The sequence below is a fragment of the Stegostoma tigrinum genome, chromosome 26 (assembly GCF_030684315.1).
Source record: "Stegostoma tigrinum isolate sSteTig4 chromosome 26, sSteTig4.hap1, whole genome shotgun sequence".
In the NCBI taxonomy this organism is placed as follows: Eukaryota; Metazoa; Chordata; class Chondrichthyes; order Orectolobiformes; family Stegostomatidae; genus Stegostoma; species Stegostoma tigrinum.
In genome coordinates this window covers 29,882,646-29,910,442 of record NC_081379.1, presented here as the reverse complement: position 1 = coordinate 29,910,442, position 27,797 = coordinate 29,882,646, and the positions used below count along the sequence as shown (strand labels likewise).

At 39.9% G+C, this 27,797-nt stretch overlaps 2 protein-coding genes across 4 annotated transcripts in view; one reads left to right on the top strand and one right to left on the bottom strand.

Annotated features, from left to right (window-relative positions):
- Positions 1-3,501, top strand: part of ddx54 (DEAD (Asp-Glu-Ala-Asp) box polypeptide 54) — a 45,771-nt gene extending 42,270 nt beyond the window's left edge. Inside the window, exon 20 of the mRNA XM_048556673.2 lies at positions 433-3,501. Within this exon, the coding sequence (XP_048412630.2) occupies positions 433-665 (233 nt within the window). The 3' untranslated portion in view covers positions 666-3,501. The remainder of the gene's footprint in view (positions 1-432) is intronic.
- On the bottom strand, positions 1,095-27,677 carry cfap73 (cilia and flagella associated protein 73). Of its 3 annotated transcripts, XM_048556674.1 has the most exons (7): positions 27,458-27,677; positions 17,982-18,087; positions 14,247-14,351; positions 10,116-10,316; positions 9,413-9,634; positions 8,331-8,486; positions 1,095-6,236 (listed from the first exon to the last, which is right to left on the bottom strand). In XM_048556674.1, exons 1-7 carry the CDS (start codon positions 27,508-27,510, stop codon positions 6,168-6,170), a joined length of 912 nt encoding a protein of 303 aa, XP_048412631.1. In that variant the 5' UTR covers positions 27,511-27,677; the 3' UTR covers positions 1,095-6,167. The 3 variants fall into 3 exon arrangements, with proteins under 3 accessions (XP_048412631.1, XP_048412633.1, XP_048412632.1); XM_048556676.1 differs by lacking the exon at positions 9,413-9,634; XM_048556675.1 differs by lacking the exon at positions 14,247-14,351.
- Positions 27,678-27,797: the final 120 nt, after the last annotated feature.

Below are 27,797 nucleotides of genomic sequence, written 5' to 3'. Positions count from 1 at the left end.
TTGCAACCTAGCATGGATGAGGAGTTTCAGATACGAAGAGAGGGAAAAAAAATTCCCTACAAGGAGTTGGGAGAGTCCTGGTAGAAGCTAAGATTTTAAAGTATGTAAATATGAATAGTTACTCAGTTTGGGTAGTTTTATTGTTTTGATGGCTGATGCAATAATCTAAATCATCACAAACTTAAAATAGAAGTAGAAAAGTAAGTTAAAATATAAAATTCTGGGTATTGCATAAATTATTTTTAATGCGTTAAATAAGTTTTTGAAAAAAATACTGTATTAACATGTTCTGGGTAGCAAGTGGAAGTGATTTTAGAGTTGGTAGCTCCTCCAGAAAAATACCAGCAGAAACATGATAGATCAGATCGCCTGTTTCTGTAATGTAACCTACTGATTGTATCTGATTAAGAAATGATATATGCAACATTACAGGTGGACGAGGAAACTCTCGTTACTTCCCAAGAAAACAAGGGCAACAGCACGGAGTGCGTTCAGAGCTGAAAACCAAAGCTGAAATCCTTAAAAATAGGAAGAAAAATGAAAAATTGCAGTTCCTACAACGGGGAGGAATGAAGAAACTGAAGCTTAAGAATCGCCAACGTGTAAGAGAAATGAAGAGCATGGCCTTTGGTAGAGGCAAGGGGAAAATGCGGAAAAAAATGTAATTCATAATGCCAAATAGTCACCTACAGCATTGGACTACACAGTGACCTGCTGCAGGCTAACGTTACTTAATGATACTTTTCATTTGTTGTTACTTATGCAGACCGTTGAATGAATATTTATTCAGGAAGAAAGGTGAGGTAACAGTGCCTTGAACATATTGATTTTTGTTGGATTGTATGTGCCAGAACATTGAGGTTCATTTGTAATTGTAATTAAACTTAAGTTTTGTACAATAATATCTTGAAGATCACTGTCATCACTGAAATATTCCAGATAAAAACCATATGCTAAAGACCGAGGAAATTAATTTTTTAAAAACCTAGTTCAAGTGTAATATTTTAAAATCTATTTGTGTAAAATTTATACTTTGTCAATACTATATAATCCTTTGAATGAGGAGTGAATTTATTTTAAACATTTCATCATTAAAATTAAAATGGTCTTATTTAGTATTTAGAATGCTCATTATCTATCATAAACCACACTGAAAATAAATTCCTGCTGTGTATTGCACAAATATTTTATTAAAATTTTGTAGCCGTACAAAACTGTAATTAATTTGAAGTTTCCTGGCACAGTTAAGAGCATTGAGAACAGTATAATATGAAGAACTGCTATGGGAGGAATGATTTACTATGAACAGTATCCAATTATATAATTAACAGTGCAATAACATATAACTAATGTAGTATGGTACAAGTAAATTAGTTACCATCCAAGAAGTCTAGTCATTCAATCTAATTCTTGCATATGTCTATCAACTTTCAATGTAAGTATCTGACTGACTTTTTTCTTATATGAGTGTTTATTAATTTTCCAAAGAGTAGATTATCTAAATACTTATTCAGTTCCTGAACTAAATTAGCTTTGGGTTTTTTTTGTGATCTCGTCATGATGTCCTTAGGGTGACATTACAAAGTTGTAGATTTTGTAAACTGAATTTTCTTTTAAATTAGTTGGAAGTTAGTTTTAAATCTCTCCTCTACAGTTACCAAAAATTTAGCAAACTCCTTTTAAGTACTAATACATATTTTAGTATTCAGCAAGTTCTCAATGGTACAGATGAGTTTACATGAGCCATTAAAGCCAATGTCTATTTAAAGGTATCATTCTGGCAAATGATATTAAATTCCATAGGTGAACTGTTGCATTTATGTACCATTTATTACTCCTTTGTTATAAGTGGCCACTGGTGTACAGGCAATTATAGCTAGAAATTGAAGCAGTAGGTAAATTTGATGATTGAGATCCTTTTAAGTAAAAGTAAGTTAAAATGTAAAATTCTGAGTATTGCAATCTTTTACATCAGTCTGACCAGGCAGTTAAAGTTTTTACTTACTTCTTCAAACACTGGCACCTTGCGGCAAATGTGGTGCTTCTACTGCTGCTTCAGCCTTATTTTTATTTTGTACCTTTCTTTTTTGATATTGAAGCTTGAACCCATAATGTTTAACTGAAATGATGCTGATGGTTATATATGTGAATAACACTTTACTTAAATTCAATGCTTACATTTAACTGGGATTCAGAACTTTTTCCCACCTAATCTCTGCATCCAGTAATATGAAAATCAGGTATGCAACACATTTGGATTAATGGAGGAAAGGAAAAGGAAGCTCTAGTTGACAAGGCCCCATAGGTCTGATGGCACAACCATGAAAGGCAGAGCAATCAAAATTGGGATGCTGAAAAGGCCAGAATTGGAGGAAAGCAAATATTATGTATGTACTGCTTATGTAACATAATTTGATCTTTTTTGGGTAATTTGCAATTTGGATGGTAGTTGCAGTGGTCAGCTGAAAAGAGATCTAAGTGGACAGAGCAGACAGCTTGAGTCAAATTATCACATCACTTGTTTTTACAATGTGCACCTCCTATTAGTACGTTGAAAGACTGTCCCCTTCATTTTTAGAAATAGGTTGAAAAGTCTCAAGTTTTTAAGATCAAGACCATGGTTGGTGGATAATGTGAATAAGAATGGGTACGTTTTGTGCTTTCGTTATATTGCTGCACTCTTTATTGAAAGGGCTGGACTAACTCACTTAAGGTCGATTGAAGATGTTAACCCAACTGCTTCACACTTTTTTCAGAAGGGAACTTGGCATCCTTGTATGGTCAGGGTTGTAGAAGTGGGGCTTACGTCAAATGCAGTTGATTTTTCATTTGCCTCTAATTGCTGTCTCAGTGATATTTAGAACAATTAAAATGAACACCGGGCACGAAAATCTTTACTGATAGTTTAGTTCAATTCTGTTGTTCAGTGTAATAACTAAGTTGTGATTAATCTAATTTTTTTTCGTCAGTTCAAGCTATGTGGAAAGGCTGCCACAATGTTTTCCGGTATCTGGAATGTGTAAACTGCTTCAGATGTGAATTCATTTATCATAGGTGAGCTATTAGAGAAAGTGGCAAGATTAAAAAAAAATTGAAATTGAAATTTTACTTGCACAAAGTAAAATTACCCACCCTGCCACTATTTTAGAAACAAAATTTTAAATAAACTGAATCCTTTGTACTGTATAATTTTATGAAGAGTTCAATTTATTTCCAAATAATCAATCCAATATTACAATACTGAAATTGGTTTCTTTATTAAATATATAGAACTTTATTTTTGTGGCTTTTTAAACTTCAATTCTTAGGCAGTCTGTGTGATGCTTTTAACTTGTACATCCATTATCTTTGCATAACATTAACCCAGCAGTATTAATTGCCCTATGCAGTGTTCAAAAGTAGTTTCAGTAAAGGAACACAATGAAATGCAGACTCTGAAGATCTGAAACAAACAAAACCAAATTGTTGGAGAAACTTAGCAGTTCTGGCTGCAGTGGAGATAAAACTGAGTGAACATAGAGTCCAGTGATCCTGTTCTGAAGAAAGATTACAGGACTCCAAATGTTAACCCCGTTTTCTCTCCACAGATGCTGCCGGATCTGCCAAGTTTTTCTAACAATTTCAGTTTTAATTACAGTAAAATCCTGCTGTTTGCAGAGGTTACATTCCTCAAATGGTATATTTTGCCAGTAGTGAACATGACACTGCAGTATGCATTTTCTGCTGCAGGATGTAAGTTTTTTGTTTTAATAATTTTTCTTTCACTTAATGGATTAGCAAAAATTGGACCTGCAGAGGGTGAAAAAATGTAGAATAAGTTTTTTTTTGGTCAGGTAAGCAAACTGAAAAATAGCAAATACTCAGCAGTAAGATTTTACTGTACATGGAATGTTAACAGGTGATAAAATTTATTAAAAATAAACAAACTGCATATTCAATTTACAGAACAAATCACATTAAAAACCTTTGTAACATAATGACCCAGATTTTGCCAATTGCAATTGTGCTTAACACTACCTTGAAGGAAGCTATCCATAAAAGTCGTCATTTTTGTGGAATTGATTTCGCCTTTCTTGGCGTTAATTTTGAGCTGTTGTATCTAGAAATAGTGATTGTAAAGTAAGGTAAACAGCCAATCATATTGAAGAAATCCCTCAGACCACAAATCGGGTAGTAAAATAGCAATGTTTAGTGACTTCTAACTAATTGCAGCCTGTAAGAAGTTGAACAGCTTCGCTTATGATGAAGTGCAGCAACTTAAACTGCATATGTGCAGGCTCTTGAAATTGCTGGCAGTTTCAGGGAAGTAATGACGATGAACAATTGATTTCATTATAATTACTATTGCAAAATCCAGGCCATTTTGACAACAACAAAAAGTCCAAAATTTAAGAGTAGCTATTTTGGATCATTGAGAAAAGGCAAAGTACAATCACTGTCAGAATGGAGAGGTTCCTGTAGCCCTCAGCCTTGGATCTTATTAATATGAAGCCATGCTGTGTCTAGCAAGATTATCCTGCTGCAGCTTGAATAAGTAAATGCCTCATTGGTGAAAAGATCAGACTTTGCAAGGGACATCAAATCCAAACTGGCATGAGTGATGAGCATGTGGATTTCCTTGGGGTGGTGGTTTGATGATCTGGGAGAAGCACTTTTGTTCCTCCCAGCTTCACGTTCAGGCAAACATGGAACTCTTTGCCTGTTAGCTCCATGTTGTGTTGTGCCAATTTTACAAATCGCAAGTGAAACACTGGTGTGTTGCAAATTTGAAATAGACCTATAGAAGTATAGGACTCTAACTCATTGAATTCTAGACCCAGACTTTCTATTTGGAAATGAGAGAAGGAATACTTTTTCATACACATCTTACATTTATACATTTGAATTTCAGGACCAGATAAACATTAATCAATGATACAAATTTGGACGAGCTGGGTAACCCAGGTAATCCCTAGATCTATCACTGGTTATTGTTTAAACTAATTGTCATACTGCATAAATGTCAGTTTTCAAATTGTTTAGATCGCAATTAATACAAGCAATTATATACAAAACATAGAAAGTTAACCATTTTCTTTACAATTTTTGCAGAAGGTTCCAACATCAAGAATATGTACAAAAACAAAATATTGCAGTTGCTGTTAAAATGAAAAAAAAATTCTACTGGAAATACTTAGCAGGTCTGGCAGAATCGGTACAGAGGGATGAATTAACATTTGAGGTCAATGACCTTTCTTCAGAACTTGAATTTGTGCTGCGTTTGAGTTCTAATGAAAAGGCATTGACTTGAAATGTTAATTAGATTTTTCTCCTACAAATGCTACCTGATTTGCTGAGTATTTCCAGTATTTTCTGTTATTATATCAAGAATGTGTAACTTGTTTAAAAGGACTAATTGAAAGCAAGCCAGATGAACTGAACTGCTTTGCCTTCTTTAAAGCTGTTGTCAGGTAGCTTCCCTGTGGTCCCCATTACCATAATGTTGTGCTTAACTGGTAGATTCACTATGGAAAAACTGCAGCCTAAGTGTATTTGTATCCAACCAATTAATGATACACTGTGATGTTTGAGAGCTTACAGGATTCATACTGAGCAGTCAAAAGAGCAATGAAAGTTGTTTTTAGTTGAGTGATACAAATGCAAAAGCCTTTCTTTACAAAGATGAATGACTCACTTACTTACAGAACCAGAAAATATCTTCCACTTTGGGTTTCAGACTGATAGGAAATGAAACCTCAAAAAGGTCAATATTGAATGCTGGGCATTAGCAACAGGGCCATATTCTTAGTGGGATTCAAGACTTCAGTATCAAATCCCCAATATTGAGATCTAATATGTTTTTCTTTATCCATGTTTTCTAATGAGACCTAGCACATCTATTAACAGTGAATATGCTATTCCCTCTTCTGCAAACTGTTCAGGAGATTCCCCAAATGTAATTTTTGCACAGTTAGCACAGGTAGCGGATCTAATGTAAATTTGAATTTCAGAAGTACTTCAGCAATAGTTTGACTTGTATCTATATGCCAAATACATATGTATACATTTATTATCACAACAGAACAAGTGTAAAACTTCTGATTAATTAATTCTGTAGTACTTCTATACTAAGCAATGTAACCATAAAATGTTACATTCCTCCATTTGTTATTACAACTGAAGATGAGCTAACTAATCTCTAAACCTTTCTTCAGTTCATTTACAGTATCACGCAATTCGAGGATGTTTTGTTGAACCTGCAAGAGAATAAATGTCTTCCAATCATTTGAAAATTAATTTAATCATCAATTCAAAATATGAAAAATGACAACTGATCAAATCCACATGTAATTAAACTTCTATGTCTCAAATCTACACATTATTACACCGTCTCTATCTCTATACCTACATACCTGACAGACGTGTGTTCTACCATAGCACACTGGTTAATGAGTGGGAATTCTGGCTGACTATTAACTGCAAAGACAGTAGATGTCTTTTTTAAAAAAAAACTGATCTAAACAGACTTGGCCCTGGTGTTCCTTCTGCTCTTCTTGGGGAAAGAATGTTTCTGATTTGTCTGTTTCAAACATGAAAGTCGCAGCGTTTCTCAACCAATCAATTAGCAGCTCTTGTTTAGGAAAGTTTTTTAAAAGGGTGAAACAGGGTGACTAAAATTTGGCAGCCAGTGCAACTGAAACAGCAGAAGAGAGTAAAGTAGTGCTGGAGTAGTTCAGGCTAAGTGAAAAATTTGCAACTCTATGCAAAAGGATTTGTTTTTTTTTAAAACCAAAACTGTGATTAACATTCTTTGCAATGTGGGATTTACACAGTAGTTGTAACATGGATCCAGTCCCACAGGTCCAAAAAGTTACACATCCCTGCTCAGAACTTAACCAGTGTGTCAACTCCTAGGTGATCTCTAACTGTCACATGTATTCCTGAACCACCCAATGCACATATACTATGTTGAACCCTTCAAATTTCTGATGATTTAAATTGGCTCTTTGCATCTAAATGAAGTGACCTTAAATTAGCACAGATACTCCTTGGTAAGGGAGGGGGGGGGGGGGGGGGGAGAGTCAGTATTTATGGGTCACTGGGCAAAATCATAATACTCGATTTTTAAAATGTGTTATTAGGTATGCTTTTATTCTCTTTCATCCCTTTCTCCCCACTTTTTGTAATGATAGGATCTCAAAATATATAATTTTATCCTTCTCACTTTTTTATGTAGAGTTATATTTAATTGACCAAAAATGACATTACTGTAAGATCTAAAGTATAATTTGGTAGCCTGTTGAGTCTGACCAACAAAGGGCCTGTACTGTGCTGTAATGTTCTATGTTCTAATTATGTACAGCAGGCCTTTTGTTCCAATATTGAGATAAATGGATACATATTTGGTTATTGTTTAATCAGCCAAATAATTTTTATGCTCAAGAAGAAAGCATTTACTTATTCAAATAGTGAGTGATTTTATTTTTAAAACTTGTAGTATAATTCCCAAAATAATTTTTTTGTTTGTATAGTTACAACTATAGGATTCTTCAAAAAGGTTACTTTCACGGCCCTAAATGCACATCCAGATGGATTTCAACTCCGATCTTACAGGCAAACAAAAAGCCAGCCTGTGTCTCAAATCAGTTTTAAGGTGTCGGTGGTGCCCTTGAGGTCTCCTACCTGCCCCAGCAGCATCCACTTATTTTCATGCATCTGCCAATGCTCTGTAAGTAAAAACCCTCCGGGTTGGGCCAGGAACTTCAAGAGGATGCCAAGTTGAGATGGTCCATTTGGAAGCTGCATCTTTCCCACACTGCTCCACTGGTTTGACTCCGAACAAGTGTGGGGTCAGTAACCCTACTTGGTCACAACTGACTTGAACCCAGGCCTCTTGGGTGAGAAATAGGGACACTACTACTGTGCCACCAGATCACATCAAAAGTGTCTACTTTTTCCCCCCTTTCTAGTTATTTTAATTAATCTCTTTGGGTGTGTCTTAAAACAATACCAGGGCAGGTGAGACTTGAACTTGGCCCCTCTGACCCAGAAGCGGGACACTACCATTACACCACAAAATCTTCATTGTTATGCACCTACTTGGTTGGGCCCGAGGAGTAAATATAACCTGTTGAGAGACAGAATACTCTGAAACAAAGGATGTTGATTGACTTAACTAAGATACCCCAGTATTGACAACAAGGACAGAATTCTACAACAGCATAAATCAGCATCACATGCAAGAGGGCAAACAAAAACTGGAGAGAAAAATCAAATAGTTTTGTCTTCCAAAATATTATGGAGAAAAGTCTGAAATTGAATAGATAAATACAATGTGTGTGTGAACTTACCGCCTGAAGCTGAATATCTGTGTCCTCCGCTAAAGTGCCAAGTTTCATTTCTGCTTTTCTTACATGCATATAAAGGTTAAAAATTGCCATTTTTGTCATACCCAAGACAAGAGTTCTTTTGGCTGCTGTGTTTTGAATATGTGCCCATACAGATTCCTGTAAAATTAGACAACTAAATTACTTAATTTTTTTAAAATCACTGTGGGGGTTAATTATGATTCCAAGAAAAAGTTATTGGTTATTTAAAATGTTATTCTGGCTAAATACCTTTGAAATAATATTGATCCAAATTGTGCAGTAACCTGCAAATAAACATGCCTCACCATTCATTATTCTCACATTTACCCACATATAATGTGAGCTTTCACACCTGGAGTACTGTGTCAAAATTTCATCCTACCCAAAAAAAAAACTTTCCATCGAAGAAGTGGAACAGAGGTTCACTGGCAGTTCCTAGGATGGTAAGTTTAAAGCTGAGGAGACACCGGGTCAGCTGGGCCCATTCTCATTGGTGATCTCATTAAAAATGTAAAAAAAACTGAGGACGGCTGGATAGACTGGGTGCAGGGATAATGTTTGTCTAGATCGGGGTGGGGTATAGGGGTCCAGAACAATGGATCACCATTTCCAGATACATGACGTGCTATTTTGGACTAAGATGATGAAAAATTTCTTCATGGAGAGTATGGTGAACCTGTTGAATTCTCCGTAATAGAAAGCTGTGGAGAGCAGGTCACTGAATATATTCAAGAAACAGATTTATATGGGCTAAAGGTGTCAAGGGAGTCTGGTGTGGAGACACAGGAACAGACATGATTCATGCTGAATGGCAGAGCCAGATTGATGGTCCAAATGGTTTACTCCTATTTTCTATGATGCTATGCTAATTAGAATTAAAACAATGCAATCTCTTCTAATAAGAGACTGAAGATCTGCATGCGTCTGTCTTGCTTTAGCTAATCAGGTTTTTGAAATCTTATTGAGCCAAGTTGTCTAAACCAGAGAATGTCTATGAGAAAATTGAATCATGTTTAAAATGCTGAGTCTGGGCAATTGGCTGTTGCCAGCTAGAAAACACCTACCCCTTTTATAGTTTTAGCTTTGGCTGCTTCTAATTGATGTGTTAATGCAGCGAGGGCATTGTGATACATCATAATTTCATTCTCCTTTTCCTTCATGATGTTATTATGATTCGATTTAAGTGTCTTAATGATTTCTTGATCTTCGTGGTACTTTGTAAGTAGAAGATTATGTGTAACAAACAATGTTTCAAAACGAATGTTCACCATTCTGATATCCTGAAACTTAAACAGGAGCACACAATCAGAAACAATTGGTTCAGTTACAAACAGTTTGAGAAAACTTAAATGAAAAGTTATATTGATCTGAGATGATTGACTTCCCACAACCACAACCATCTTCCTGCGTGTCAGGTACGACTCCAACCACTGGAGCGTTTAACCCCCGATACGCATCGATTCCAGTTTTGCTAGGGTTCCTTGATGCCACACTTGTTTGAATGCAGCCTTGATATCGAGGGCTGTCATTCTCAACTCACGTGTGGAATTCTGCTCCTTTGTCCATGTTTGAACCTACTCGCAGAACTACTACATATGATTATTTTTGCCTCTGTCAAGCATTTTGGGATGTTTTAATTCATTACATGTACAAAAAAAAGTGCAAGTTATTGTCATATATATTAGGTACCTTGTCAAAATAGTTTACTCGTGTCACATATGCATTTACATAAACAAAGTTTAAACAATATATACTTGTCACAATTACCTCCTTTGACATTTTGATTACTTTCTCCAAGAATTTTGGATAAACAGCATATGACTCCACTTTCTTTTTGAGTCTGTTTCTCTTAATGATAAGGTCATCTAGTTCATTATTTAATCGACTAATATCCTTCTCTTTTTGCTTTGTTAGTTCAGTTTCGATACTTATTTTACTCCTTGCTCTACTTTGCTTGGCATCATTTTCCTTTGGAGGAAGAAGAGAAAAAAATAAGTACCACACAAATTACTACTGAAATAACTCTACAGAGGCCAGTGTCCCATTACCAAGTCACCCCCTTATTTACACTTGACACTAGTCCAGCTCCCTCAGAGCCTGCAGAACCTTTGACACTCTTGTTTTTAATCTGTCACCAGAGCTCCCTGATTGGGGCTGTTAATCTGGTCCAATCAGGGAACTCACACTCTTATTAGGTCCACCTGGCTGACCTCATTACAATCAGTGTATTTATTTTGAATAGCTCATCTTTTCCTGCAAACTCTTTAAATTGCATCTCTAATTCAAATCTAATGAATAGTCCAGGATTGGAATTGACCAAAGTTCTAAATACTCAGAGGCAGCAAGCAGATCCGCCACTAAAAATATCTAAACCAGCCATAAAAATCCACTGACAGAGATCACAAAGAAAAGACACCCCTTTATATTGAATTGGAGGATATGCAAAGAGCACTCCTTCATTCACAGACTGGCTCTGTCTCTCGCTTGCTCCCTATAGGTTCAATGAACCTATCAGCAACAAACCTGGGTGAGAGCCAGCCTATGATTGGAGGAGCAGTGAGCTGTTGGGCATGTCAACGCCAGCTTTGAGGATTCACTGGGGAAGACACCCCGGGAGCCAATGGCCAAGGTCTGGGGATGAGCAAGCTGGGGCTGGGACTGGGATTTTTGGGTGAGGGCTGGGTCCAGGAACAGGGAAGCTGCCTTTGGCTGATATGCAAGGCATATCGCCAGAATTTCAGGGTTGCTGGGATTGGCGAGGGGAAGAGAGCAGTGGAAGGATATCTGAGGTGAAAGAGGCTACAAGAGACTTGGGGCAGGGAGAAGGAGGCTGCAAGTGCGGTTGAGGGGTAGAAGGTGGCTGCATTGGAGGATTCATGATGGTGGGTGAAGAGTGAGCTTGCGAGTAATGGCTCCTACATTAATGGGGTTGATAACTGAGGATATCAATGAATTATTCCAATTCTGTACATGTGTAATGTCAACACAAATACAGAAGTTAATTTTATTATGTGACAGCTTCAACTAATTAATTAGCAAGTTACTACAGATAAAGAAGTAGCCCCCAAAAACCAGCCCTTGAGAAAATCTCAAGAGGATCCACTGATAAAGAAAAATAATTTTGACTCCTGGTCTTAGCCCTTGTTGGAATCATTTCTACATTACTCCTTCAATTAAAATGAGAAAATAAGTTTTTTTTTAAAATCCCCTTGATGGTCTAACTGCATGTTCGCAGACAGTTTTATCAGAGCAACATATCGCTTGCAAAATGAAAGTGGACACATGAAAATTAAGTACACCATATTCACAAATGCAGTCAGACCTTTGACTCAGAAATGTCTCATGACAGTCTCACCAAAAACACATATTGCATTGTCTTTGAAACTCAGATCTTTTGTCATAGAGCTTGGGAGGCCCTTTATGACAGACTAATCTTCCTTTGTTTGTCACACGTTGTTGAGCTTGCCCTTAAATGCATCTATGTTCTACATGTCAATGACTCTGGGAAGTAGCAAGTTCCACATTCTATCCACAGTCTGAATGAAATTGGAGGGTTTTTTTTAATGATTTTGTTAGTGATGCTTTTTGTTTTGGATTGTTGAGAAAGTGGAAAGGTATTCTGCATCCACACAGATCAACCCCCTTCATAATTATGAAGACAACTGTAATGTTATTCTCAAACGTCACTTCTCTAGAGGTGCACGAGATGGACTGTTCAGTTCTTCCTGAGAGTTATAGTCTTTTGGTTCTGGTCAATATTATTATAGTTTGCCCCTTTACCTGTGTTTGTATATCTTTTTTGAAATAGGTAGACCAAAACTGTGCAAAGTTTTCAAGCCATCTCCGTATTGATCCATACAGTTTGATTTTTTTTAAAAATGCCTTTAACTTGTGTTGCTGAATTTAATGATTTGTTTATCGGTATCCCTGGATCTCTTTATTTTCATTGATTATGTTGCCTCCCATTTCTCTTCCCAAAATGTACCATCTCACATTTATTTCTGTGTAAATTAATTTTCTAACTGCACTCTTGAGTCTGTAAAATTTAATATTTTTTGCATTTGACACAGCCTTTCTTGGTATTAAGAATATCTCCAAATTTGACATTACCAGCACATTTTTGGAAGTTGTATTTCTGAATTCCTGTTTCCTCTTTCCATAAATATTTGAAAACAGTCATCCTATTAGTCAATCCCAATGGAACACTCCTTTCTACCTCCTACCAGTCTGCAAAGCAATTTGATCACAGCTGTTTTCATTTTTGTGGACAGTTTAATAAGGATACTGCTCCGTATCCTGGACTCCATATGATTTGACCATCATGAGGTCTACTCATATTGCTTCTTGGAAGACGCTTTGAAAATCCAAAAACATTACACTACCCTTATTTTAAATGCTATTTCTTCAAAGAGTTGGACAAAGATAATTAAGCGTGATCTTGCCCTAATGTTTTGGGTTTGCAGGTGTTTTCCTATTACATCTTTGAGTTTAAACTCCAGTATCTTTTCTACCACCAATGGTGAGCCAACTGATCTATGGTTCTTGGACATGTGACATTTTCCTTTTTAATTACAATAACATTAACCATCTATCAGTCCTCCAAACCTTTTCATTTTCTAATGGAAGTTTTGTAAATACTTAATAGTGCATATACAGTCACCTCCCTTATTTCTTTTAACGTGCTTGTTTAGATAAGAAATTTTATCCTTCCTAATCCGTAAAGGTTCTCGCCTTTCTACCTTAAGTATTTTGAAATCTATTTTTCTAATACTGTAACCAGTTATCTTCCCAGTAAATGCAGAGGTAAAGTCAATATTTGTGCCATTTCACCATTTCTATTTTTGAAATTATTCATTTCATCCCATGTAACATGCTCCTTCCTGATCTAGTAATTTCTCTGCCAATCAGCAAATGGCTGAAGTAGTAATCCAGAGATTACCATCAATGGGAACCTAATTCGCTATTTTGTACCTGCTCATAATCCTTTACTAATGCTTTCTTAGATCATTGAATCCCTATGTTCTAACAGGCCCACACCAAACCCTCAGAGCATCCCACCCAGACCCATCCGCCTAACCTACACATCCCTGAACACTATGAGAAATTTAGCATAGTCAATCCACCTAGCCGGCTCATCTTTGGACTGTGGGAGGAAACCACAGCACCCAGAGGAAACCCATGTAGACACAGAGAGAATGTGAAAACTCCACACACAGTCACCCAAGGGTGGAATTGAACCTGGGTTCCTGGCCCTTTGAGGCAGCAGTGCTAATCGCTGAGCCACTGTGCCACTTCTTCTTGTTCGTTTGTGTGTCATTGGTCCTAACAATGGACACATGATAACTGAATCACCCACAACCATTCCTTTCACCCCACTTCTTTTCCAAGCTCTTCCCAGTTGCTGTGAGACACTCCGTACCATTGCTCCAAGTAGACATTAAAACCTTCTGAATTCCGAAGTGCGACTGCAGAAGATGCCACTCGGCCTTATAAATATGAAATCCCCTCTGCCTACAATCTTTCTACCTGCCACTCCCTCTCTTTAGACAGTTTCATGCATCTTGGTGTTGTGGTTAGCATTCATGCCATCAACTTTGCAGCCTTTATCCTTAGCCCCAGAAGCACAGAGTACATTGCAGCCTCTTCTTCAACATCCCGTTGACTGCAACACATACAGAATGAAATGCTGCTACTTTAGACACCACACAATTTCTAGATGATTTATCTAAATACTGGGCTCTATTATACTTGGAGCAGGCCAGTCCCTTAACACAGCTGAAGAGTTAAACCTGAATAAGTGAGAAGAGTTACAGAATAAGAACTAGTATTCAATATATGGACATTTTTCCATTTGACTTTCAGAATCAGCCAACAGGATAATCTATGCTTCATGTTTACCCTCAAGAACTTATCAAATTTTGCAAATGATTTTTTCAGTTCTTCTTCCTTTTTGTTTAATTCCTCTCTTCTCTGCTCGATCAGTTTCATTTTCACTTTGGACTCCTGCCAAGAGAAATATTATCTTAAAAAAATGTAGAAGTTTCTTACAGATCATCAGATGTTACTGAAAGTTGTGACTAGTTAAGTTCCGATTACTTCAGGAATTACAAATTTCCCTTTTACTCAAACTACGTATTACCGTTTCTATTAGCTATGTTCAAATTACAGTGCAAGTGTATTGTGCTAGTAATTCACTCAACAGTTGGTACAAAGTATGTTCACTGACATTCTCACTTCAATCCCAACTATGGATAATTGCTTGACTTTAGCTAAACCTTTGTCCGTGACCATAGGGTCCAAATTGGCATCTCACTGGGGAAACACATCACACGTAGTCATTGGTAATCATTCCACCTGGGTGCCATGAGTTGACATAGCAATTCCAGGTATCACAGCCTGACCAAATCAGGATCTATAAGATTTATGATTACAAAATACGGAAAGCCTAATCTTTAAAGAATATTAAAGTGGGGGGAAGTACTTGAAGTGTGAGGCAGTTAGTCACTGAAATTACAATAACAACTACTTGCATCTATATAAAAAGTTTAAGGTAGGAAAATATTACTTCACAGGAGTATGATCAGGCAAATAAGCCAAGGTTGGAGGCCATCAGGAGGATGAATGCATAGCTTGGCTATAGAGATAATGGGAACTGCAGGTGCTGGAGAGTGTGGAGCTGGATGAACACAGCAGGCCAAGCAGCATCTCAGGAGCACAAAAGCTGACGTTTCGGGCCTAGACCCTTCATCAGAGAGGGGGATGGGGAGAGGGTTCTGGAATGAATAGGGAGAGAGGGGGAGGTGGACCGAAGATGGAGAGAAAAAAAGATAGGTGGAGAGGAGAGTATAGGTGGGGAGGTAGGGAGGGGATAGGTCAGTCCAGGGAAGACGGACAGGTCAAGGAGGTGGGATGAGGTTAGTAGGTAGGAAATGGAGGTGCGGCTCGAGGTGGGAGGAAGGGATGGGTGAAAGGAAGAACAGGTTAGGGAGGCAGAGACAGGCTGGGCTGGTTGTGCGATGCAGTGGGGGGAGGGGACGAACTGGGCTGGTTTTGGGATGCGGTGGGGGAAGGGGAGATTTTGAAGTTGGTGAAGTCCACATTGATACCATTGGGCTGCAGGGTTCCCAAGCGGAATAGGAGTTGCTGTTCCTGCAACCTTTGGGTGGCATCCTTGTGGCACTGCAGGAGGCCCATGATGGACATGTCGTCTGAAGAATGGGAGGGGGAGTTAAAACGGTTCGTGACTGGGAGGTGCAGTTGTTTATGGCGAACCGAGCGGAGGTGTTCTGCAAAGCAGTCCCCAAGCCTCCGCTTGGTTTCCCCAATGTAGAGGAAGCCACAGCGGGTACAATGGATACAGTATACCACATTGGCAGATGTGCAGGTGAACCTCTGCTTAATGTGGAAAGTCATCTTGGGGCCTGGGATAGGGGTGAGGGAGGTGGTGTGGGGGCACGTGTGGCATTTCCTGCGGTTGCAGGGGAAGTTGGAGTTCGTTGGAGCGAACAAGGGAGTCACGGACAGAGTGGTCTTTCCAGAAGGCAGACAAGGGTAGGGATGGAAAAATGTCTTGGGTGGTGGGGTCGGATTGTAAATGGCGGAAGTGTCGGAGGATGATGCGTTGTATCCGGAGGTTGGTGGGGTGGTGTGTGAGAACGAGGGGGATCCTCTTAGGGCGGTTGTGGCGGGGGCGGGGTGTGAGGGATGTGTTGCGGGAGACGCAGTCAAGGGCGTTCTCGACCACTGCGGGGGGAAAGTTGGAGTCCTTGAAGAACTTGGACATCTGGGATGTGCGGGAGTGGAATGCCTCATCCTGGGATCAGATGCGGCGGGGCCGGAGGAATTGGGAATAGGGGATGGAATTTTTGCAGGAGGGTGGGTGGGAGGAGTATTCTAGGTAGCTGTGGGAGTCGGTGGGCTTGAAATGGACATCAGTTACTAGCTGGTTGCCTGAGATGGGGACTGAGGAGTCTAGGAAGGTGAGGGATGTGCTGGAGATGGCCCAGGTGAACTTGAGGTTGGGGTGGAAGGTGTTGGTGAAGTGGATGAACTGTTCGAGTTCCTCTGGGGAGCAAGAGGCGGCGCCGATACAGTCAATGTAACGGAGGAAGAGGTGGGGTTTGGGGCCTGTGTAGGTGCGGAAGAGGGACTGTTTCATGTAACCTACAAACAGGCAGGCATAGCTGGGGCCCATGCGGGTGCCCATGGCCACCCCCTTGGTCTGTAGGAAGTGGGAGGAATCGAAAGAGAAGTTGTTGAGGGTGAGGACGAGCTCGGCTAGGCGGATGACGGTGTCGGTAGAGGGGGACTGGTCGGGCCTGCGGGACAGGAAGAAGCGGAGGGCCTTGAGGCCATCTGCATGAGGAATACAGGTGTACAGGGACTGGACGTCCATGGTGAAAATGAGGTGTTGGGTGCAAAGAATTACACAATATTACAGTTGCTGACCTTTTTAGTGAAGCAATAAGTTAACTGCATGGCTACTGCAATACTTCTATCATTCAAACAGATGTGAAAGAAATGTAGGAGTGCTACAAGATTTACAGTTCAATATTTCTCTCTCAACCAACACTACTAAAACAAAAGGAAAATACACAAGTGACCTAAGGACCTTCAGTCACGTTTGTTAAGAAAGGATGACTTTGGAGAAAGGGAGAAAAATGTTTAAACTTTAAAAAGAGAAATGTGTGATTTGAGCCATATTGTTCGAATCACATTACAATTTGTGCAATCAACATTGTAAAGTCTTCCTCATTAACATCTGAACGCGTGGACAAACAGTGATAGACTTGTCCCACAAGCAACACTCTGACAGTGTCATGCTCACCGAATTAATTAATTGGGTTGCAGTGGTTCAAGAAGGTGAATCACTACTAGCATCTCAAGGAGAATCAGGGATGGCTGTTAAACATTGGCCTTGTTGGTAATGCTCACATCACAAGGACAATTGTTTTCAAAAATCCAATAATTACATTTCCTTTCCTTTGGATGCTACAAGTGTTATTCTGCCTCCTAAATTTGCCATTTAACTTCAAGACAATTGCTTCTGTTCTGTTCATGCTTCCTTGCACCAGTTTTAGTTGCTTTCTTGATATTTCTATGAATCTATAACTATAATCCTGGAAATATATTCTTGTCTAAATTATGTTATTTTAACTCCAATCTCGAAACACTAGTGTCTTTAACTTCTGTTGAATGATGTTGATTCTAGGTAAACAAGAGAAATTGGTACCATCCAAAAATGAATATGTAGCTGTTCAGAAATCAGCTTCACAATCTGCTGTTAGAAATTAAACTCAATTTAATTCTAAGTGCTCAGGTTATCATAAACTCTAAATGTTCAAAGGTTTAATTTCCAAATGGAGTAGATTGGAAGATAACCTCTAACAGTGAAAATGACATTGCAGCTAAGTGAAAGATGCTGTATTAAAATAGATTTCAGATCGCAAATATTGGAGAAATAACTACAAGTATTGAGCAGCATTTACTAATTTGTAAAGGAATTCAATTTAAAGAGAGGCAGGTATTTTGGGGTTAAAATTGAAGTGAAAGGAGATTTTTAATATCATGTCTCTGCATATTCTTTTAGATTCTAAACACTGGTTTAGTCTTTGCCTTGTCAGTTTCTTTTACCTCCTTTTGAGCAGCAAGAGCTGCTTCCACCTCCGCTAGTTCTCGTCTTTTGTCCAGTAACACCACGGTACTGTTTAAGGGGACCTCGTCTTGGATCGGCATTTGGCTTTGATAAAACAAGAGAAGTAACTACTCAGTTTGTATATATCATTACTCTTCCCATCCTCAACTTCACTTTACAGAATTATACACAACATGGAGAAATTTCAAAGTAATCAATAGAATATTTGATTTATTTTGCTGTATTAAACCATCACCCTTCAGATATGCTTTTTACTTGACTACTTGCAGCAAGAATATGGAAATGGTACCATGTTTTCCATAAATGACAGAGGCAGCACAATATTTTCAAATTTAGCCAATCTCATATTCATGGTGGCACAATCACGCACCTGTCAAACCACTTCTTTGCATTCAATTTATTTAATAAGACTTGACAACCCCCTTTCTAAAATTTTTGGCCTAAAATTCACTTGTTTCCTGGCATGACAGTTTCTATGACTATCTTGGAGATTGCTATGCATTTGTTCTCTCCTGAATCGGTTACAGAGTCACTGCAGTACCAAGGTCACCAATTTGGTCCACTGTGGCCTTGCTGGATCTCTGTACAGCAATCTTGTTAGTTTCAGTCATTTATTTTGACCCAGTGGCCCTGCAAACTAATGTCTCTCAAGTACCTATATAGTTTCCTTTTGAAATCACTGATCACCACCATCATAGGCAGTAAGTTTCAGGCCATTACCGTCCACAGGTAAATTTCACCTTCTCATCCTCAGTTATCTTTTGCCCATAACCTTATCTCAGTGTTCCCTTATCCATATACCATCAGCTAATAGGACCAGCTTTTCTTTGTCTACCTTATTGCAAACCTGCATGACCTTGTATACCTCTATGAAATCTACATTCAACTTCCTTTGCGTTTAGGATATCTATTGTATTATTCTTCAACTTTATGACTTAGAATCTCCACTAGTGTAGAAGCAGGCTGTTCGGCCCATCAAGGACACACTGATCCTCCAAACAGCACCCCCAAGCCCCTATCCTATCCCTGTAACCTGCATTTTCCATGGTTAATCCACTTAGCCTGCACATTCCTGGATGCTATAGGCAATTTAGCATAGTTAATCCATCTAACCTGCACATGTTTGGACTGTGGGAGGAAACCAGAGCAAGCCCATGCAGACATGGGGAGAATGTGCAAACTCCACACAGACAGTTGCCCCCGTGCTGGAACTAAACCCCAGTCCCTGGTGCTGTAAGGCAGCAGTGCTATCCACTGAGCCACCATGCCATCCCACTAATAAGCAAGTAAATAAATGTCCTGCATTTAATATGTACAGTAAATTCTTTATTGAAATTATCCTTTAATGAATAAGACTTGGGCTTCCATGCAGATTCATAAACATTGATATATACTAATTCCAACAACCTTCTGAAGTAACTTGCAAACAGCACATTTAAAAATAAGGCATGAGATTTTTATTTGAACAGAATTAGAATGACACTACTACCAGATAAACCTGCTCCACACCTATCAAGTTACTAAAAATATCAACAAATTGGACAGAGGACTGGTGAAAATAGTTCTATCTGGCAATGGAGAGATAATTTGCATAGAATTAAATAGATACTGCCATGGTTCTAGTAAAACCTTGCACTGGTCACAGGCCTGCTGGATTTACAGAACTATCACAGATTCAGTTGTGAACAACATTGATATCTTTGAGAGCGCAGTAGTATTAATCACTGTTGTGAGCAGCCTGATTTTCTTACTTTTAGTCCATACATACTGGTTCATTAGTACAACACTGAAATAATAGTAACCTGGGGATTTAACAACGCTATTCCAATACAATCAGGATCAGATATTCAGTCATTTTACACATATGTTTCTTCAATCTCTCAAAAATCAGCCAAGGTTAACAACAGATGAGATGAAGTTTCATTCAAACCATGAGCTGCTATATTAAGATGAAATGCATACAGCAATAAGAACTGTCACTTAGTCTAAACTATAGTCATGTAACAATACTAAATAAAGAACAGGCAATGCTATCCAAATCAATGGGTAGTCAGATCACATTAAACAGAACAGCGCTCTGTATTCTGTTTGACAGTGCATGGATTAAATCTTCTCTTTTTGAGGAATTTTTCTGCATGACTGCCTGCATAAAATCCTGTTTCTCAAAACAACATTGCCTTTCTTGGTGTCCATCCTCTGCTTTGAAAAGCTTCTCATCTTCTTTCAAAAAGGCTATCCTTATGGACTGACAGAACTTTGCAACTGCAATGGTAAGTCATATTTAACCAAACCCAAAAAATAACTTAGAGCAGCCCTCAAAAGTCATGTGCAGATACAGCTTCCAAGAAAGCAGACAAACCATCTTTTATAATGCTATGTCTATCAGCAGAAATAGTTTTTAAAAAAAACTGAGGGTAGCACTGTGGCTCAGTGGTCAGCACTGCTGCCTCACAGCACTCGGGATGTGTTCAATTCCACCCTCGGGTGACTGTCTGTGTGGACTTTGCACATTCTCCCTGTGTCTGTGTGGGTTTCCTCCCACTGTCCAAAAATCTGCAGGTTAGGTGGATTGGCCATGCTAAATTGCCCGTAGTGTTCAGGGATGCCTAGATTAGGTGGGTCATAGGGGGAACGGGTCTCGGTGGAATGTTCTGAGGGCTGGTGTGGACTTGGGCTGAAGGGTCTGTTCCCATGCTCTAGGGATTCTGTGATGATTCAGACATGTGCAACTACCATAAATGTGTTCAAATACAGATATTTCCAAAGTATTTGATGAAGTTATTTTAAGTTAATGTTTCAGAAGATGACGTAGCTGTTCCTCATATTTGAGTTTTAATGTGGTCTGAGTTGTTGTGATGTAAAGCTCGTTTTTGGCTATATGCACGGATTGCAAGTGAAATAATTTTGAGTATACGAGCCCAGTAATAATAAATGTAGAGCCTCAGCACAAGTGCAAATAATTTGTAATAAACAGCAAACTCAACAAGTTGATTATTGTGGGAATGAAGAGCTAACTACCCAGTACAGGGTGAAATTGTGAGCCCGAAGTTATCAAAACCATCGGTTTCTCTAAATATATAAAAAGGAAAAAAAAGAACACAGGACCCTTAGCAAATGAGGCTAGGAAACAATAATGGGGAAGCAGTAAATTGCAGGGGAGCTGATAAATATTTTGCATCATTCCTCACAGTAGAAGGCACATTCGAAACAGACATTTGAAAAAAAAAGAAATAGCCAATGGGAAAAGGGGGAAGGAAACAAATGTAACAACTATTAGAAAACAACCGCGAGGGAAACTAACGGGTTTAAAAGCTGATAAGCCTTTAGAACTAATGGGCTCCATTCAAATGGCATTAAAGGGAAGTAGCTACAGAGAAAGGAGATGCACAGTTAATAAACTTACAAGAAACTTTAAATTCTGGAAATCTTAAATTCTGGTCATAATATGTTAATTACTTAGATGTGGGAACTGAATGCACATTCACCAAGTTTGCAGAAGACACAAAACAGTTGGAAAGGCAAGTGGCGAGATGACACGAAGACAGCTTGTTTCCCCTTGTGTAGAATCACTGGTCAGAATCTCAGAGAAAGAAGTCACCTAGTTAGGACACACGAGGAGAAATTTCTTTTCTCAAAGGGCTGTGAACCTGTGGTATTCTTAACCACAGTGGGTGAGGGGGGCTAGGTCATTAAGTATATACAAGGCTGAGGCAGCAGACTTTTCATTGGTAACGCAATCAAAGGCGATCGGGAAAATGTGGGAAAATAAAGTTGAAGATTATCAGATCAGCCAAGAACTTACTGAATGGTCATACAGACCTGATGGACAAAATGACCAACGCCTGCTCCTTTGCCAGATGGTCTTAAGTTTTTCAGATAATATCAATAGGGCAATATGCTGCCTCCGCATGGTAACGTGGCTGACCTGCAAGCTGCATCATTAATATTTTGTTATTTCACTCATGGATTGTTGGTATCACTGCTGGCCACCATTTACTTCCCATCTCTATTTGCCCTTGAGCAGGTAATGGTGAGTTATCTCCTTGGAGTGCTGCAGTCCATGGTCTGTGGGTAGACCTACAATGCCACTTGAATTCCAGGATTTTGATCCAGCAACAGTGAAAGGAATGGCAATATGATTCCATGTTGGAGGTTTTGTGGGAATTTGCAGTTGGTGGTGTTCCAATGCATCTGCTGCCCTTGTCCTTCCAATGGAAATGGTTATGCATTTAGAAGGTGTAGTCTAAGGATTTTTGGTGAATTTCTGCAGTGCATCTTGTAGCTAGTACACTGTTGCTACTGAGCATTGGTGGTGGACACAGTCACTGCTTGTTGATGTGCTGCCAATAAAGTGAGCTGCTTTGCTTGAATGGTGTCACACTTCTTGGGTGATATTGGAGCTGCATCTATCTAGACAAGTGGGGAACATTCCATCATGCTCCTGACTTGTGTCTCGTAGATAATGCAAAAGCTTTGGGGAGTCAGGTGAGTTGAGTTATCACAGTATTTCTAGCCTCAGTCCTGCTCTTGTCGCCAGTGTTTATGTGGTACGTCCCATTCAGTTTCTGGTCATTGGTAACCCCAAGGATGTTGATACCATGGGATTCAGCAAGGTAACACATGTTGAAGGCCAGTAGTTAGATTGTCTCTGATAAGAGACAGAGACAGCCAATGCCTATATTTTTGTGGCGAGAATGTTGCTCGCCACTTTTCTTCCCAAGCCTGGAAATTTCCAGATCTTGTTGCATTGAACATGGACTGCTTCAGTAACTGAGGTGTTGCTGAACACAGTGCGATCAGTGAACATCCCCACTTCTGACCTTGTGTTGGACAGAAGGTCATTGATGAAGCAGTTGAAGGTGGTTGGGACTTGGACACTGCTGAGGAGCTTCTGCAAGTTGTATCTGTGCCAAGTATGACTACACCAGCTGAATGCAGCCTTGATGTCAAGGACTGTCACTCTCAGTTCACCTCTGGAATTCAATTCTTATGTCCATGTTTGTACTGAAGCTGTAGTGAAGTCAGGAGCTGAGTGACCCTAGTGGAACCCAAACTGGACATGACTGAGCAGGTGCTGCTTGAAAGCACTACTCATGACACCTTCCATTGTTCTACTGATGGGTGTGACTAGACTGATGGGGTGGTAATTGGCTGAGCTGGATTTGTTTTGTGTACAGGACACATCTGGGTAATTTTCCACATTGTTGGATAGATACCAGTGTTGTAACTGTACTGGAACAGCTTGATTAGGGGAGCAGCAGGTTCTGGAGCATAAGTCTTCTGTACTATTGCTGGAATATTGTCAGGGTCCATAGCCTCTGCAGTACCCAGTGTCTCCAACCATTTTTTGACATCATGTGGACTGAATCGGCTTGACTGAAGACTGGTAACTGTAATGCTGGGGGATCACCAGAGGAAGCCGAGATGGATCAGATTGCTGCAAATGCTTCGGCCTGGTCTTTTGCACTGATGCGTTAGGCTCTTCCATCATTGAGGATAGGGATATTTGTGGAGCTTCCTCCTTCAATGAGTTGTTTACTTGCCCAACACCATTCACAACTGGATGTGATGAAACCGCAGAGCTTAGATTTGATCCATTGGTTATGGGCTTGTTTAGCTCTGACTATCACTTGCTGCTTATGCTGTTTGGCACAAAGGTAATCTGTTTGGTGGCATCACCAGGTTGATACCTCATCTTCAGGTATGCATGGTGCTGCTCCTGGATGCCCTCCTGCACCCTGCCAGGATGGATCCCCTGGCTTGACGGTAATGGTTGAGTGGGGGATATGCTGGGCCATGATGTTGCAGATTGTGCCAGGGTACAATTCTGCTGTTGTTGTTGGCCCACAGCACCTCATGAAAGGCGAGTCTTGGCTTGCTAGGTCTGTTTGAAGTCTGTTCCATTTCACACAGGGACAGACAACACAATGGAGGGTATTCTCAATATGAAGGCAGGACTTTGTCTCACAAGGACTGTCCGATGGTCACTCTTACCAATACTGTCATGGTCAGATGCATCTGTAGCCAATTGATTGGTAAAGATGAGGTCTAGTATAGACTCAGTCTAGCGGCTATGTCCTTTAGGACCCCACCAGCTCAATCAGCGATGCTGCTACCAAGCCACTCTTGGTGATGGACACTGAAATTCCCCACCCAGAGTACATTTTGTGCCCTTGCCGTCCTCAGTGCTTTTTCCAAGTGTCGTTCAACATGGAGGAGTGCCAATTCATCAGCAGAGGGAAATTGGTAGGTAATCAGCAGGAGGTTTCCTCGACCATGTTTCACCTGATGCTATATGACTTTACAGGATCTGGAGACAATGCTGACGACTTGCAGGACATCTCTATCCTGACTGTATACCACTGTGCCACCAGCTCTGCTGGGTCTGTCCTGCCAGTGGCGCAGGACATATCCAGGGATGGTGATGGTGGTATCGGAGACATTGTCTGTAAGGTATCATGCAGTGAGTATAACTATGTCAGGCTGTTGCTTAACCAGTCTGTCAGGCAGCTCTCCAAATTGTAGTACAAGTTCCCACATGTTAGTAAGGAGGGCTTTCAAGGGTTGACAGAGCTGTTTATTGCGTTGTCTTATCCAGTGCCTGGGTTCATGCCATGTGGTCCATCTAGTTTCATTTCTTTGTTGAGACTTTACCGTGATTGATACAACTGAGTGGCTTGCGAGGCCATTTCAGAGGGCAGCTGAGGGACGACCAGTGTTGTGGGTCTGGAGTCACATCTCAGCCAGGCCAGGTGAAGATGGCAAATTTCTTCCCTGAAGGATATTAGTGAGCCAGATGGGTTCAATTGAAAAAAAACAATCCAGCTTCAGTAACTCATCATCATAATCAACCAACAAAAAGTGAACTTATACAATACTGTCCCTTAAGATCAAGCAGAGCTACAGATAGTTTTGACAGGAATTTTTGAAGATTAAAGTAAGGACAAGAATATTGGCCTGTTTAATGAGGATTTAAAGGCTGGATCATCATTGTCTAATGACGTTGGTTAAATGCATCCTGTAGGGTTTGAGTAATCAGCTAGCCAATTTAATGTTGTCATCGTTCTTGTACTGTCATTCGCCTAGCTGTAATTTTCACTTGAAACAATGTTCAGTAAAAAATATTGTGTACACAGTCTCCACTTTGTTTTCACAAAGCATTACCTTAGTCAGGCATAGACAGACCAGTGAGAAAATTACTTTCATTGTTACCCTCTGATGACCACATTGGAGAACAACAATGAGACAACACCCATTGACACCACATCAATCAAAGTTACCTCAAACAGGTAAAAGCATTTTCGGGTTTTCTAGAATTCATGATCAACCTTTTGTATGTGCATGTTGATAGGGTATAATACATACTACCTTTGTGGGTAGCGTTACCAACAACATTTCTTCAGCCACAGATCTCTTGGCTATTTACCTGGTTTATGCACAGACAGTACAGCCAACTTGGTGTTCTCATCTTATTGCCAATGAGGCAGTTGAGAGAACTGGAAGGATGATGAGGGAGGGGGTGCTTTGCACACTTATCTCTACACAAACTAAGGCCAGATTGGAAGGACCTGCCATTGATTGGGAGACAGGTACATCAACATAAGGGCCTCCTGACACACTCATGGAGAAGGTTCCTTGAGGAGTCCACAAAAGAACATCACCTCCCCTCTCCCAACATGACCACCTACCCCTGCAGCCCCAAACAGCCAGTGTGATAATAGTCACCCCCACAACAACACTAATGCCTAACAATTCTCTCTTCAAACGGCATCACTCCACTAGGGAATCCTCAGCCTGACACCATGGCCTCCCTGGCCACTGCTAGTGGTGGGGCTGCTAAGCTACCAGCCGTTTTATTGGGCTGACAGTCCTTAGAAGTGTCCTTAATTGGTAGATTCTTAAACTAGCAGTGTCAGCCTGGGTCCTCACATCCATTAAAATGGAATCAGCTCCCATTTTCAGAACTAGCAGGTAAGCAGAAAAAAAATCAGTTCCATTAACTTTAAAAAACATTAATCACTGGTTCAAATGCTGGAACTTCCTCTATGGGCACTGTTGCTGTACTTGCACCAGATTAGACTCCAGTGGTCCAAGAAGGCAGCACAGCAACATCTTCTTGAGGGCAGTTAGTAATGGGTGATAAGTGCTGGTCTTGCCGGTAATACACACATTTCTTGAATGAATAATGATGAAACAACAAGGTACATTCAGTAAAACCACCGCAGTTCAATCTATTAATCCTTATCAGTAAATAATGTTTCAGTGGGTAAATCATTCAAAACATTTACAATTCTGTATAAAAGTGAAGTTACTATTGTTCCTGCCAAACCATCAGGCTGTTATCTCATTAAAGTTCGTAGAAGTTCATAGAGTCATAGAATCCCTTCAGTGTGGAAACAGGCCATTCGGCCCAACAAGCCCAAACCGACCCTCAGCGCATCCCACCCAGATCCATCCGCCTATAACCCACCTAATCTACACATCCCTGAACATTACGGGCAATGATGGTTTGACCCGAGGGTCACTACACCTCAGGGGAAGGACAAGTTGAGAAGGAGAGTCTTTCGTGGGCCTCAGCCAGTGCATGAATCAAACTCATACTGTTGGTATCCAACTCAGTGTTGCAAACCAGCTGTTCATCCAACAGAGCTAACCAACCTGTAAAATTCAATTCTAGGCTACAGCTTAAACACTGAATCATAAATTGTACATATTTATCAAATTCCCCTAAATGTTAAAATTACCAGATACAGGGAAAGATACAGAAGATGGAAAATAGGTCAAAAATAAGCACAAAATCAGACCCAACGTTTTAGAGAATCTTACGACCATACAATATAGGAGGCCATTCCACCCGATCATATCCATGGCAGCTCTTTGAAAGCTCTCTGTTCAGTCTCTATTCCCTAAAATCCAAAGATTCCACCCCTCAATTATTATTGCATTCCTTTTGAAAGTGATTATTTTATCTGCTTCCACCGTACTGTCAGACAATGCCGTGTATTTCAGATCACAGCAGTTACAAAGGACCTGAAATCCCTCTCCTCACCCTTCTACTGTGAAAACAGGTGATCGTTACTTTACAAAACCCTTTATGATTTGGGCAACTCTGCTAAAAAATTCCATCTCTGCTCTGAGAACCACCTCAGTTTATACAGACTTACAACATAACTGAAGTCCTATACTTCCTTCTCATTGAAAGGTACCTGCATGTTTTATCCAGTTTGCTAAGACCTGCTGCAATTGACCATTCTAGCTGCCTTCTATCGCCAATGACACAGTACTAGAATTCTCCTGCCGTTATACATTTCTGCTGCAATTCACAGACACAATAGGTGAGGATAAAAAAATGTTGCAAATCCAAAATGACGCAGTATTCTACCTCGACTTCTTAATCGTAAAGGAACCTCTTCAACAACTTTCCTCCAAAGAAATAAAATCCCGTTTGACTTACATCAGTTTGTCTTTGAGCATGTTACTGTAATAGTCTCCGAAAGAATGTGCCATTTCGTTTAATGGGCTATGTAAAAACGTGAAAGAAGAATGATATTCTGCAGAGGCGGAAATCAAACCACGAGCCCAGATACCGGGAATGTTGTGTCTGTTTCAGCCCGGGACCAGGTAACCATAGGGATAGGAAACCTTGTTACTTGGGCAACATGACCCACTTCCGAAACGCTCTCTCGTGAACAAAGGTATCGCTTAATGCAACTATGCGGTCAACAAGTAAAGTGCTGCTTGCAGTTCAAGACCCAGTTGTGCGTTGCGTAACCATATCATATCAATCCCTGTCC